This window comes from Rattus rattus, chromosome 11 (assembly GCF_011064425.1).
Source record: "Rattus rattus isolate New Zealand chromosome 11, Rrattus_CSIRO_v1, whole genome shotgun sequence".
Taxonomy (NCBI): Eukaryota; Metazoa; Chordata; class Mammalia; order Rodentia; family Muridae; genus Rattus; species Rattus rattus.
Window position 1 is genome coordinate 23,511,511 of NC_046164.1, and position 14,117 is coordinate 23,525,627.

Genomic DNA, 14,117 nt, shown 5'->3' on the forward strand with positions numbered 1-14,117 from the left:
GGATAATGTCTATGTATTTTGCCCCGTGCTTCCAAAGCAGAACGCTATGTTGGTGGCAAGACCCAAACTCCTCTGAATCTACACACACTCAGAAAGTGGCTGAGGACGATGATGGCAGAACTTGGTGGCAGCTCCTAGAAGACCTCTGCCTGAGAGCTCTCTTGTAGCCACTCTCTGTGCTCTCAGACTTGAGAGTTATTTAACTTCCTGGTCCTCGGTGTCCTCATCTGCACTCTGGAGACTGTGCTAGACAGACCAAACAACTCAGTGGGAGTGGGTCATCAGAACAAAAGCCTCTGGGACCACGTCCCTCAAAAGGCTGGCCCCTCATCAACAATGCACTGATTGTATCTCAAAGCACAAGAGTAGTTACACAGGCTCTGTAAGAAACAGGAAGCCAATGTACACTGTGATGCCTATAAAGGTAACAAAGACACCCCCACCACCACCACCACCACTTTCTTCTCATAGTGAGCTTCTACATCATGAGGAACCTTCTGGATGGAGGATGGAACAGGAATATTTTGAAGCAGATTTAAGTTTACAGATGTCCTTTCAAGTTTCTGATTGGCCCTCTTAAGGACATGCCCATCCCCTCTAAAAATCTTCAATGAAGGTAATGTGCCGATAACACATGCCTTTCATTCACTTAGCCCACAGAGGCCCACAGCCCGGCAGCACACTGTACTGCTACATTTCTGCTGAACTCACTGAGAGCTGCTGCTCCTGCCACTGCCCAGCACGTGAGAGTTCTGCACTGCACTTTGCTAGTCCCGGGAAGGGATCAAACTTCAAAGCTAACTTGTTACACTGTACAAAAAGATGTAGGTCATCTTGATGATTACACAAATACTGCAGACCTAAAACTGGAACGGGGTTCTCTTAAAGTGTCAGAGAGACTACTAAAGAGAGACAATGAAAGGGATGTTTCTTAGTAACCACTCAGGGCTGATGGTTACTTAGTAGTGAGTGGCTCAGGGCTGATGGTTTCTTTAAAGGGGGGAGGGGCCATTAGCCAGAGCCATTACTCTGATGTGAGAATACAAGCTAGTTGAGGAAAGTGTCTTTCTTACAAACCTTGGCTTCTGGGTCACTGTTGATACTACAAGAATCATCGTCATCGGCATGAGGGGCGTTTCTAGAAAGAAGAACATAAAACTGGTCTTAGAATTCTGTTGCAGAGACTAGATGCGGAAGCCATCCCTTTTGGCACCCCCTCCTACCTGAGTTTCAAGGATGCATAGCGCAGTGTTGCTCCTTCAAACTCTTTTAAACTGGGGTCTGGGTTAACTGTGGCTGCGTGCAAATCCTAGAGGGAAACAGATCCTGTTAAGGTACAACAGAGAGACCCATTGCCCTGCCTCAAATACCAAAGGGAAGAGAAAGCCCCAGCAAGAGGCAGAAAGTGGGGGTGAACGAGCTTAGGCAGGGAATGGCATGCAAAGGCTGCTGGGTGATGGTGTGGCTCACAAGCTCCGCCTCTTACAGACAACGCAGCTGGAAACCACTCACAATGGGAGACATCAGTAAATAAATAAGTAAATAAAAACAGACAACGTGAGTGCGAGTGGCTGGTCAAGAAGACTTGCCATTCAGCCCCTGCAGAACGCATGACATTCACAAGGAAGAAAACGAAGCAACCGCAGCCATGCAGAAAGGAATGAAATATATTAAATGATCTAAAATCTGACAATATACTTGCCTTCCAAATGTCACTATTAATCTTTCCCCCATTCAGAACAGCAAAATCACTCCATGGCTGTTTCTAGACATGTAATTATTCACATAGGGGGGAAAAAAAGCACATCGATTTAAAAAAGAAAAGAAAAGAAAACATAAAGGGGGGGACACAAGACACTGTTGTTAGCATTGATATTCACAGGATGGGTTAGGGAACTTGTCAGCGCCACCTCTGTAAGATACATCATTTACTGACCAGGACGGGCAGAGATGGTAATTACCGCCAGCGTAGGCAGCTCCATAGCATTTGACCACAGTGCGGTTATATTCTAAATGTGGTCCTAGAGGCAACCCATGAACCTTCACGGTCCCCAGGCTACACAAGTCCACTGACACCCACCACCCCATATACCTTCACAGTCCCCAGGCTACACAACTCCACTGACACCCACCACCCCATATACCTTCATGGTCCCCAGGCTACACAACTCCACTGACACCCACCACCCCATATACCTTCACAGTCCCCAGGCTACACAACTCCACTGACACCCACCACCCCATATACCTTCACAGTCCCCAGGCTACACAACTCCACTGACACCCACCACCCCATATACCTTCACGGTCCCCCAGGTAATTCCACTGCACAATTCCACTGACACCCACCACCCCACATACCTTCACAATCCCCCGTCTACACAATTCCACTGACACCCACCACCCCACATACCTTCACAGTCCCCAGGCTACACAACTCCACTGACACCCACCACCCCGGCCACACACAGGTTTTCTAGAGATAGAAGTGGAATTAGGGATGTCAGTATGCTGGGTTGGAGACAGGGGAATGCTCGTATCTAAGAGCACGGAAGTCTGGGGTCAAGTTACTGTCCCTTCAAGGGGGAAAGGGTAATGGTAGGAATAGAGGTTTAGTCAGGAGCAGAGGTTAACATCAGCATTCTGATGACGTTTACTCCACGTAATGAAAAATAGCCTTGCACAAGCTAATGCAAACCACCCATTCAGGAAATGTTCTACCTTTGGGTCACACAAGCCTGTCCGGAGCTCACACCTGGCAGGCAGGGCAATCATTTTCTAAATGGTTACGGACCACAGCACAGAGCCTCTTGGCTCTCGCCATGGCTCTCCAAGTGGAAGCAACTCTTTCCATTCCCTTCGACAAGGAGAAAACTTCTCTTTCCTCCTGTGCCAAGGGAATACTCACATATTTTTCATAGGCTAGGAAACCAAGTGACACTAAAGGAGAGTTCTGTAAATCCTTCCTCAGACGAAACACCAAGAGTGGAGAGTGTGCGACTGAGTGACTTTTCAACTGAAGTACACTGAGGATGAGCGGCAATGGTGATCCGCTGAGGTTCTCACTAAGGACAAATCGACTTCAGACCAATGCCCCGGAAAGGTGAGCTGACTCCTGACTTGGCAGGGTGGATGAGCTGCTGCTTACTTCCACTGCCACCACAACGGCTTTCTTTTGGGGAGCAGTAGGGCTCCCAAAACGTAATTCAGATCACCACACTGATTTTGAAAAATAATCTCCCCCAATGACTATAAGAGCAGGAACCCTGCCTATCTTGGCGTTTACACTCTATCCCGCGACGTGTGTTCAGTCTCCGCTGAGATTAGAGTAACCTGGAGGACGTGTGATTAGCAAGGCTGCGGCCCTGAGATGGAGCAGGCCCTCACGTGTGTGTGTTTGCCTGGGAAAAGTCATTGCGTTTTGCTCCTATTTTAAATATATATATTTGAAACTTTATTTTGTGCATGTGTGTGTATGTATGTGCACCAAATACATACATGAGCATGCAGAGATCAGAAAGAGGCATCGGATGGCCTAGAACTGGAGGTACAGGTGATTGTGTGCTGCCACGTGGTACTGGGAAGCCTTGCAAGGGCTGGAAGCCCTCTTAGCAGCTGGGTCACCTCCCCAGCCCCACTGTCCCACTCTCAGAGGGACAGCGGTGGACAGGCTCCGTCACTGCTCTGGACTACAGAAAGTGCCCCTGGCAGGAGCATGCAGCAGAGCAAGGAAAACATCAAGCGGTGAGTTTCGTTCCCAGCAAGACCCCCGTGACTCAGCGTCAGGACCCTGGTGACACGCGGGCAGCTTCCGCTCTTCCTTAGGTTGAACTTTGGAAAGGGGCATCAGGTGGGGAACTGAAGAAAGCCAGGAAGACAATGTTTGTCTGGAGAAACACCAAGGGAAAGGAAGAAGGGGGGGGGGGGAGAAGGGGAGGGTGAGGAAAGAGAGAGAGGGAGATGGCAAGAAGAGAAAAAGGAAGAAAAGAAAGAAGAAAGAAAAAGAGGAAGGAAGGAAAGAAGGAGGGAGGGAGGGAGGGAAGGATGGAGGTGCGGTGATGTCTGGGAAGCAGACACCTGAAATCAGAAATCATCCAACAGGGACTCTGTTGGGACGGGGCAGGGCGGAAGACTATTCTAAACAGAGCTTTGGGGAAAACTTTAGAATTCAACTAAAACATGCCTCTGTGTGGGTTTCAAATTTTATGCCTTTGTATATATTTGCTCTCCAGACAGAGGGGTCTCTGTCAAGGGGATGTTGACTGTGGGCTGGGTTTGGATGAGCCCAGCTCTCGTGCTATGGAGTTGACTGGCAACTTCCCAGCAGTCACCTACGTCTACATAAACAGAAGCCTTAACAGGGGCTCCGCAGAAGCTAACAACAGCGAGTGCTCATTGCAAAGCCCCAGGAAGGAACAGCGGCAGCTGCATTATGACTGGACCAAAGGCATTTATTACTAAATCCTACCTTAAAAGAATTCATTAGTATCAAAGATGAGAATTTTTTTTTGTAAAAGCATAACCATAACTTTCCTCTCTTTTCTCTTTCTTCCTTTTCGAAAAACAGAGAACACACTTTTTCTTAAATTTTAAGAACAACAGAGTATAGTCATTTAATTATTTTTAGTTAAGGAGTAACAATGTCTTCTACGTTTTAGATAACTATTTAATACATCAATTTATTTATTTTTCTAGCGCGGGGCTTCAACTCGAAGCCTTAGTCATGCCGGCCAAGCACTTTGCCCCGAGCTACAATCCAGCCCTAGTAAATAATGGTTAGGTAATAAAAGTTTAAAAAACAAATCTCCTGGAGGTTCTCCGGCTCAACACAGACTCCCCAATCACTGTGGTCGGTAGTGTGCAGCACGGGAAAGATTCAGGGAGAGACAAAGGGGAGGGAGCAAAGAGGAAACAGCAGGCGAGCCATGTGTTTCTGGCAAGAAGTGACACACAGCCAGGCCGAGAGGGGAGGGATGGACACAGAACTCTTTCGAAAGCAGTAACCTGCCTGGGAATCTTCTAGGCTAAAGTCTGGCATGGCCAAGAAATGGCCCCCAGGGCCAGAGATGTAGCTGGAATCATCCTCTCCTGGCCCTGTCCTGGCCATGCTCAGGGTGCAGCATCCATGGCTCTAAATGTGATGCTCGTGCTCGGTTATGGGAGAGCTGCAGAGCCCTGGCTCCCGTGGTATATACTGAGCCACTGACCCGGTGCTGGGAACACAATGCCTACCCTGCAAGACTTTGGTAGCAGCTGTCATCACACCAGTGTGCACCTCAGAAGTTCTGAAGCCAGCACAGCCACAGAAAGCTAGGGCCACACCGCAACTCGGACCTCAGGGCTCAATACTGTGACAAGGTCTTCCCTTAGAGAGGGAAGGCATGGTGAATGGGTGAGTTGTAATTAGCACACGGCTTGGCTATCGGGAGGTGTGCTGGGGGGTGGAAGTACCCCGGTCCTCTACTCTTTCTTCTCATGTAGGAAAAAAAAATGTTCAGTAATGGTAAAGCTCAGATTATACCTTTCAATCCTGTTTTATCAAGACTGAAGGCTCGGTACACGAGGCTTTGATAAAACAGAAAAGAAGAAGGGACACTGGAATTATGAAATATCAAAGACCTGGGCAGGGCAAGAGATCTGTGGACTATGCTCTAGACATCTCCATGTGGATATAATGTCTTCCTTCTTTTAAAAATATTCCCTAGGTTTTTAGTGGAAGTAAGGTGATTTGAAAGGGCAGAGTAGCCCTCCTATTTAACTATGGTTTTGGTTTCTTATGTTTTAAGTTACTCGTGGCCCAAAAATATTAAATGGAAAATTACATTATGAAGCTATTTACAACTTTTAAATTGTCACCCTGAGCATCATGACATTTTGTGCCAATCTACACAAATGTTACCCAGCATTTCCATACTGTGCACACTGCTCTCCCATTAGTAACCGAGTAGCCATCCTGGTATCTACTGTTGTGGTAATGTACTACATACAAGGCCCGAACCTAGCTGTGAGTTTACGCAGAGACTAAGGGATATTAGAATATAGCTCCAGAAGACAAGGGGCTACTGCATGGAACTGTGGATTATTACAAGAAAACAATTCAAAGACGTTAAACAAACACCAAAACAAACTGCTAAAGGCTGTTGTACTGGCTGGTTCTGTGTGTCAACTTGACACAAGCTGGAAAGGAGCCTCAGTTGAGGAAATGCCTCCATGAGATCCAGCTGTAAGGCATTTTCTCAACTAGTGATCAACGTGAGAGGGCCCATTGTGGGTGGTGTCATCCCTAGGCTGGCGGTCCTGGGTTCTATAAGAAAACAAGCTGAGTAAGCCAGGGGGAGCAAGCCAGTAAGGAGCACCCTCCATGGCCTCTGCATCAGCTCCTGCCTCCAAGTTCCTGCCCTGAGTGAGTTCCTGTCCTGACTTCCTTTGGTGATGAACAGCAATGTGGAAGTGTGTGCTGAAGAAACCCTTTCCTCCCCAACTTGCTTCTTGGTCTTGATGTTTTGTGCAGGAATAGAAACCCTGACTAAGACAGCTGTGCTGTAAAATGAGCCCCTTGGACCACAGTATGCAACTGGTAGTCTAGAGTTGGGAGGGGACTGAGGGTGCAGTTGGTTTTGATGCTCCAGTTAGTCAAGTGATGGCACCTACTGTTATAAGCATGGGTTTCTTCTCCACTCAGGAAACAATGAATAGAATTCATGAAGCATATATCAGAAGTTATGCAAGATAAGGATATGGGTCATAATCCCAGAGGAACATTGTAGAATAAGATTAAATGAGACCCAAATCATAATACTACAAGGGGCTTTCAAAGAAGAGAAAGTATACTTTCTTTTTAAAGACTGATCCATTGATCGATCAATTGATCGATCGATCTATCTATCCATCCATCCATTCATTCATCCATCCAGCCATCAGTGCTCTATCTGCACGTACACCTGCATGTCAGAAGAGGGCATCGGATCCCATTGCAGATGGTTGTGAGCCACCATGTGGTTTCTGAGAATTGAACTCAGGACCTCTAGAAGAAAAGCCAGTGACCTTAACCACTGAGCCATCTCTCCAGCCCCAAGAGAGTATCTTATTCCTGGGAGATGCCAGGACTTGACCCTTCCTTTGAGGAAGTAATTCAGGAATAAAAATGGGGGGCGGGGGAGGTCATTTCTATAGGCCTGGTTGTCATGCTAGGAAACCTCTTGAAAAGAGTATATAAGAACAGAGTTCGGGGTTGGGGATTTGGCTCAGTGGTAGAGCGCTTGCCTAGCAACCACAAGGCCCTGGGTTCGGTCCCCAGCTCCGAAAAAAAAAAAAAAAAAAAAAAAAAAAAGAACAGAGTTCCAGGTATCACCCTGGAGCTTTTGTGTCATCGTCTGAGATGGCATCAAGGAACCAGAATGCTTTATAGGCACCAGGAATCTGCCCTGAGCTCCCAGGCTGGGAGACACTGCCCTTGAACCTGCAAGGCCTATCTCTGACGTTCTTCCCTGTCCTCGGATGTCATACTCCTATAGCTTGGTGAAATGACAGAAAAGTCCTTCGATGTGGCAATCTTACTCTAGGACACATGGAAGCAGGCACGTTCTGAGCATGGACGCTGTACTCTTCCTGGGCCATTAACAACCTAGGCATGTTTGGCCACAAACATGTTGGCAAGTAAGAGTTACTTCATGAGGAGGCAGGATTCCCTCTAAGGATCCCACTTTCCCACTCCTTTGAGAACCCTGGCCATCTCCACATGAAGATTTGGCCACATGCCAAGTGCTCGTCATAAAAAGTATCTTATATGGCCTGCTCTCTCTTTTAAAAATTCCACATCTACATAATTTCAGAAGTAATTTGGAACAAATAAATGGTTTGGGATGGGGAGGGAGGAACAGTCCTGTGAGCCAAGTTTCAGTAGCAAGTACTTCTCGGCCAGTTGATAAACTTTCAAAAATACTTGCTGGCACGTGTATTGGAAACATTACACGCTGTGCTTAACACCTCGTGGGTGAACTTTGAAAAGTGAAATGTAAAAATCTCCAAACTGTAAGGAAGCTCACAGTCCTAAACTCTTGTGCCATCAGCCGGTTTGGCGCTTAGTGATCTCATTTTTTTTTTTTCAAGGCAACTCAAGAGAGAGCTCAACGAAAACCTGCATTCCTGACACGACACATTACAAGTTACTTCTCTCCCTTAACATTCTGCCTTTTCCTCCACGCTTTGAAATTAGTTGAAATAGATTCTATTTAGGGATCAAAGAGATGGAGTTGGAGAAATAATCATTTCTCTTCGGCTGTCATCGGCACCTGGGACAGCGTTATTAAGCAGTCATTTTCTGGACAGCTTTGTGTGTGATACAGCCCTCCCTTTCATGGGAGACGAAGAGATCTGAGAGACTCTGCAATTCCTAACAGAGTGTGTCAAATCTAGGGGTGGGAGCAGGGGTCAACAGGTCAAAGTTCGAGGTCGACTCTGCCATACACTAGCTCTGTGATCTTGTGAGGGCCACTTAGCTTTTCTGTGTCAAAATGGGAGTGACAACCGCCCTCGGTAACAGATGTGTGTCTTTTGAGGAAATAATGAGAAAAGGCATGGGCCTGGCCCTGTAAACTTGTGCACCCTCTCAGGACCCCATGGTTTGCTACTCAACTTCTGGTTCACAGAGGCCATCTTCTCTGCCATGGTTGAGTCCTGTGAGGGTCAAACAGTGTGTGAAAAGATACTAATTTTGTTCCTTGTGATGCTGGGGACTGAACCTAGATCCTAGTGCATGTTGGGAAAGTGAGCTATCAATCTTCATAAGCAACGGGGAAGCTGAAAACCGCAAAGAACAAAGATGAGGTAAGTCCTTTGGAGTCGAGGAAGGGGCCCTGAACAGTGGGTGGGGGTAGGAAGCAGGTACAGAGAAGGAAAAGGATTAGGATGTAGAAGTATTAGGAGATAGAAGTATTAGGAGGTAGAAGTATTAGGAGGTAGAAGTATTAGGAGGTAGAAGTATTAGGAGGTAGAAGTATTAGGATGTAGAAGTATTAGGATGTAGAAGTATTAGGAGGTAGAAGTATTAGGAGGTAGAAGTATTAGGAGGTAGAAGTATTAGGATGTAAAACTATCAGGCTTCAATGAGAAGCTGTCAACACCATCTAGGGCTAAGCAACATAATTCGACGTGGTTTGGTAGCACTGAGTCAATATGTCAGAGGACCAGGGCAAAGTCCAAACCAGCCAAGGCTTTCATATACCAGAGAGGGTATATCTAGCTCCAACCCATCTTTCTAAAGGTGTTGAAGTGGGGTTGTGGCGAGGGAAGGGAGGTGCCGAGGCTGGGCCTGGGGAAGGGAGACGCTGAAGGAAGCTGAGAAGAATTCCCATCTTACTGTCTCCCAGGAAAGAACAGGTCACCAATCAGAAAGTCAGAACAAGAGGCTGGCTACTTTTAAGGGTGATAAATACAGTGGCAGATGCAGAAGAGTTTGGCCAGTTGGGGGTAAGATTCAAATGCACCCATTTCTCAAAGGCAAAGAAAATGGGCTTTAACATTAAAGAACAGAGGATTTACCATCAGAGAACAAGTGGAAGGAAGGCAGAGGAGACAGCCTGCAAGAGAAGCCACTGACATACATACATAAATGAACAAACAAACAAATAAACAAATAAATAGGCTGTCACTTGGCTGTGACTTTTCCCAGTGGTAATTCTCTTGAGGGTACTGTTACTAGGCTTGACAAATATTTGCCACAGGAGTCATTACATGAATGAATACCACAATGAAATTTTTTTAAGGCCTCAATTCTTTGTTTAAACATCCCGATTTCTTCCTCAGGGATACCCAGAATTTATGCCACTAATTATTTCTAAAATAATGTCACTTCTGCTAAATAAACATATCTCCTTTTTTACCCCTCCTTAAATAGGAATTAAGCATTTAAGTGCTCTCAAGGGTTATTCCTGAAAGACATCTTCTGCATGCTAGCAAATGAACCCAAGGCTAATAAGATATATGGTAATTATAACACGCCTGGCCAGGAGACGTTCCTGTGTGTGTAAATATTTCATGGATCCAGCACCATGAGATGCTACCTGCGGAGTAAATTACTATCTCCATGAGCCCTAGGGTAACTTAGCCTCTTCCCATTAATCAGCTCCTCCTGTACCTAGAATGGTGTTTCAGGAGACCAGACTCCATTAAAAGGGAAAGCAGACCTGAACGACAGACGTTAACACTGTTTTACTAAAAGGAAACATTACTGAGCTCTGAGATCCAAGGTGGCCGGCCATCAAAAGGCTTACCTCGGTGGCCTGTTGGGGCAGAGGCTGCTAGTCTAAAAGGAAACAGGATTACATCCAGTGAGCACATGAAAAGAGTCCACTTTACCTCGTTCTCTGGGGTGGGAGATGGCGTTACAGAGCTAAGTGACCCTTTCCTAGAACCGTGGAGATCCGCTGGGATGGAGACGGGCCGTTCCCACTGAGTCGTCCCTGTTGGGATGTGCCAGTAATAGGTCCCAGCAATGTCACTGACTCTTTTCCAGCCAGGCGGCAAATCCGGATCTGTCTGAAATGAGTGATCACTCCAGATATCTGCTGGGAGACGGGAAAGAGAGAGAGAGAACTCTATTAGAAGAGAAAAAGAAAGCTTCCAACAGCCACGTAGAAATGTCTGCACTGAACTGAGAAGTACATACCATACAAAGTGTGGTAAAAGGGACAACGGAGAGTGAGACAGAAGGCCCTGAAAAGGCTGGTTGCCATCTCTGAAGACGGGCATAAAGACCTCATTCTCAAGTCACTCCATACCCTCAAGTACCTCAAGCGAAAGCTCCATGAATCATAGCCCGATGTGAAGGCAAACTCCACATGTTTACCTACAGAGTCTGCCGGTCCCGTTGCCAATCGGGAAGACTGACTGGCACTGCACAGCCTTCCTGGCCGTCAGTCTAGGTTTCTGTAACCACTTTCTATAGATAAAGCACTGTGTTTGCATCTAGACACCCACAGAAGAGCAGTGTCTTTGTCAGGACTCCAGGACTAGGCATTGCACACTTTTAGGAAAAGCAAACTGAAATAAATAGCTCTGGAATTCAACAAAAGACCAGACTGGCTTCAAAACTGGGCCAGTAATGTAAACACATGGGAGAAAGTGGGAGTGAGAGGCTATACAGACTGGCAGAGAGTGTGGCAAACGGGCGAGCGTCTGCGGAGTCCAAAGACATTCAAATCCAATCAGCAGCCCTTAGTCAATGTAGGAGCCACATAAAATTAACCCTCTGGACAGTTTCTCCGTTTACTAAGGGATTATTTGCTTTAAAACATTTTTCTTCCTATCCTTGAGTTGAACATATTAAAGGGATAAACACACACACACACACACACACACACACACACACACACACACAAGAGAAAAGAAGTAGGGTGAGAATTACAGAGATGAAAGGGTCATGAAGTCACACAGTAACTGTGTCCGTGTGGGCCACCTGGACTTGAACACTGCTCTATTCTGAGGGTCAGAGCCTTTTCTACAGAGCTGTACACAAAGCCAGAATTTATTGCATTTCCAGTGAGAACACATGGGCCTTGTTCAATCCAACATTGTATAATGTGGGCACGCATTGCCGAAGCTGCTATAGATGGGACAGAAGAGAAGGAGAAGCCAGACAAAGGAGCTGGGCAAGCCCGTGGGCACAGACGTGCACCCACACTGTTGTTGGGGCCCCAGCACTCTTCATTTAAGCTTGCCAGAGGCAAAACTGCCGCAAGTTCAAATTACGGTGGAGACACTGCCTTCTGCACAGGAAATTAAGCATGAGTATGTAATTCCAAGTTAACACAGTTTGCAGCAACAACTCTAACCAAATGTTTTTATATTCCCCATTCATGCCCCGCTTTTGGAGGTAAATGGGTTGTTTCTGAAAGCCTTTTGTTTTTAGCATCTCAACTGGGGAAGGGAAAGTAAAACGCAAAGGACTTGCATTGGAGAAATCTGGAGTATATGAGTGGCCTTGTAGGGTCTCACTCTATGGATCCCAGACAAAAGGGTCTGGGGTTAAAATAGGAAAGGGATGCAAAGTACTTGTGCTACCTCTGTGGTTTATGACGTCTGTACATTTATACTTGAGAGTGAGGAACAGCCACGGACACCATCAGAATATGAATTCATGTCAGACCAAGGACAGAGAGCAAGGTCTGTGTCTTTTAAGCCATGTTGTTGCCTACAGTGAGTGAGGAAAGTTTTGCACCAGACAGCAGGAACTGACTCGTTCCATGCTGAACCAAACACACCACATTTCTACCTGGTTTGTATTCTAAATTGCTGCTGAGATTGACTTGGAAAAGTACTTCAAAGGGGGGCTTATCCTGTTGGTAAAAGGAGATGACAATGACGATGGTGGAAGATGTGGCAAAGCTCCAATACTCACAGCATCCTGTCAAGAAGCATCCCAAACTAGTGTAAGGGGTAAGCACTAGGAAGGCAGAAGACATCATGTCTCATCCATCAGCTTCTTCCCCCAGCCCCAAACAGGAACTCAGTAGTGGACGGATGGGTGAATGGAAGAATGGATGGATGAATGGGAGAATGGATGGATGAATGGGAGAATGGATGGATGAATGGGAGAATGGATGGATGAATGGAAGAATGGATGGGTGAATGGAAGAATGGATGGATGAATGGGAGAATGGATGGATGTTTGGATGGAGGGATGGACGTTTGGGTGGGTAGATGGATGATGGACGGATGTTTGGATGGATGATAAATGGTTGAATGGATGAATGGAAAGATTGATGGATAGATAGACGGATGCATAAATAAGGCAGAAGAAATTAATGAATGAATTAGGTCTTCAATAGTAAACTTGGCGTCTAACAGTAAAAAATTCTTAAGAAATCAGTTGTGTCACACTGTCACAACTTTATTTATGCGGGGTCACTGTCTATTTCCTTCAATGGCCTGTTTGACTGTCCTCACAGGTAACAGAGACAGAGTTAGTCATCTGCATCAGTGTCTGAAGTTCCACATTTGTGAATGAAAGGAAATGGGAGGTCACACACATTTTGACAGATCTTCTGGGAGGTCTGAGATCACAACGGGAAGTCCTTAGTCTCCAGTGGCGATCTCCTAAAAGACGTCTGTATCAGAGAAATTGTTGTGGGTGGGGCATATGCCATGGTAATCTTTGGTGTTTGAGCCAGCATTAGAATGCAAAAGTACACCATGGGAACATAACTGGAACTAAGACCAACTGTGGGGTGTCAATGAAAGACAGGTACGAGAGGGAGACTGGCAGAACAGATCAAACATCTCCAGAGTACTTTCAATATCGCAGTTCTCAGCATAACATTCTTACAAAGCCATCAACTTGACAAACAATAAAAAGCACTACACCCATGGGCAGGCAGGTCAAACACTGAGAACTTGCATACATTATATGTACTTGTATACATCGCTGGGGAATTGGATTAAGAGCACACTGAAAACAGAAGAGTATCATTAATTAACAAAGAAGTTGCTGCGTCATGCCACTGCTGGGCTCTCTGAATTGTTTTTGAAGTCATACATCTCGGCCCGGCAATTCCACACCTGGTATGTGTCCTAGAGAACCACACATGTGTATTAGGTATTCAGACCGCAGTAGCAACTTTACAATGGCCCCAGGCTCAAAACAACTCAGACCTCCTCCAATAGAAGAATGAAAAAATTACAGCAGAATAAATAAATAACAGAAATGAGCTAAATACAGCTGCATACAACAGTACAAAGTTCACCACATGTCACAGAGGAAAAGGAAGAAGACAAAAGATACCATATTCACTACATTTCCATTCAGATGAAGTCAACCATTAATTATTTAGTGATAGAAGTAAATGGTTTAAACTGTCAAGAATTGCAAACACACAGTGATCACATGCAAAAAAATACAGGCTACTGAACAGCCAAGAACGATGGGAGTGAGGGGCGTTGGTTTTGATTAGGGAAAGGTACACCTCAGTCATTCCATAGTCTAAAATTTCTATTGGTGGTAGCATGGAGGCTCCCTTTATAAGTATCTATTAATATGTATGCTTACTCAATATCTCTGAATGTATATTTTTTCACAGCTGAAAAAAAACAAAACAAAAAAACAGAGGCTGGAGAGATGG

At 45.8% G+C, this 14,117-nt stretch overlaps 1 protein-coding gene across 1 annotated transcript in view; it reads right to left on the bottom strand.

Moving 5' to 3' along the window:
* Apbb2 (amyloid beta precursor protein binding family B member 2) overlaps window positions 1-14,117 on the bottom strand; it is a 317,577-nt gene that overhangs the window by 90,052 nt on the left and 213,408 nt on the right. The window contains exons 6-9 of the mRNA XM_032917153.1: window positions 10,357-10,562; window positions 1,703-1,765; window positions 1,224-1,309; window positions 1,078-1,138 (exon numbers count right to left, since the gene is read on the bottom strand). Of these exons, the coding sequence (XP_032773044.1) occupies window positions 1,078-1,138; window positions 1,224-1,309; window positions 1,703-1,765; window positions 10,357-10,562 (416 nt within the window). The remainder of the gene's footprint in view (window positions 1-1,077; window positions 1,139-1,223; window positions 1,310-1,702; window positions 1,766-10,356; window positions 10,563-14,117) is intronic.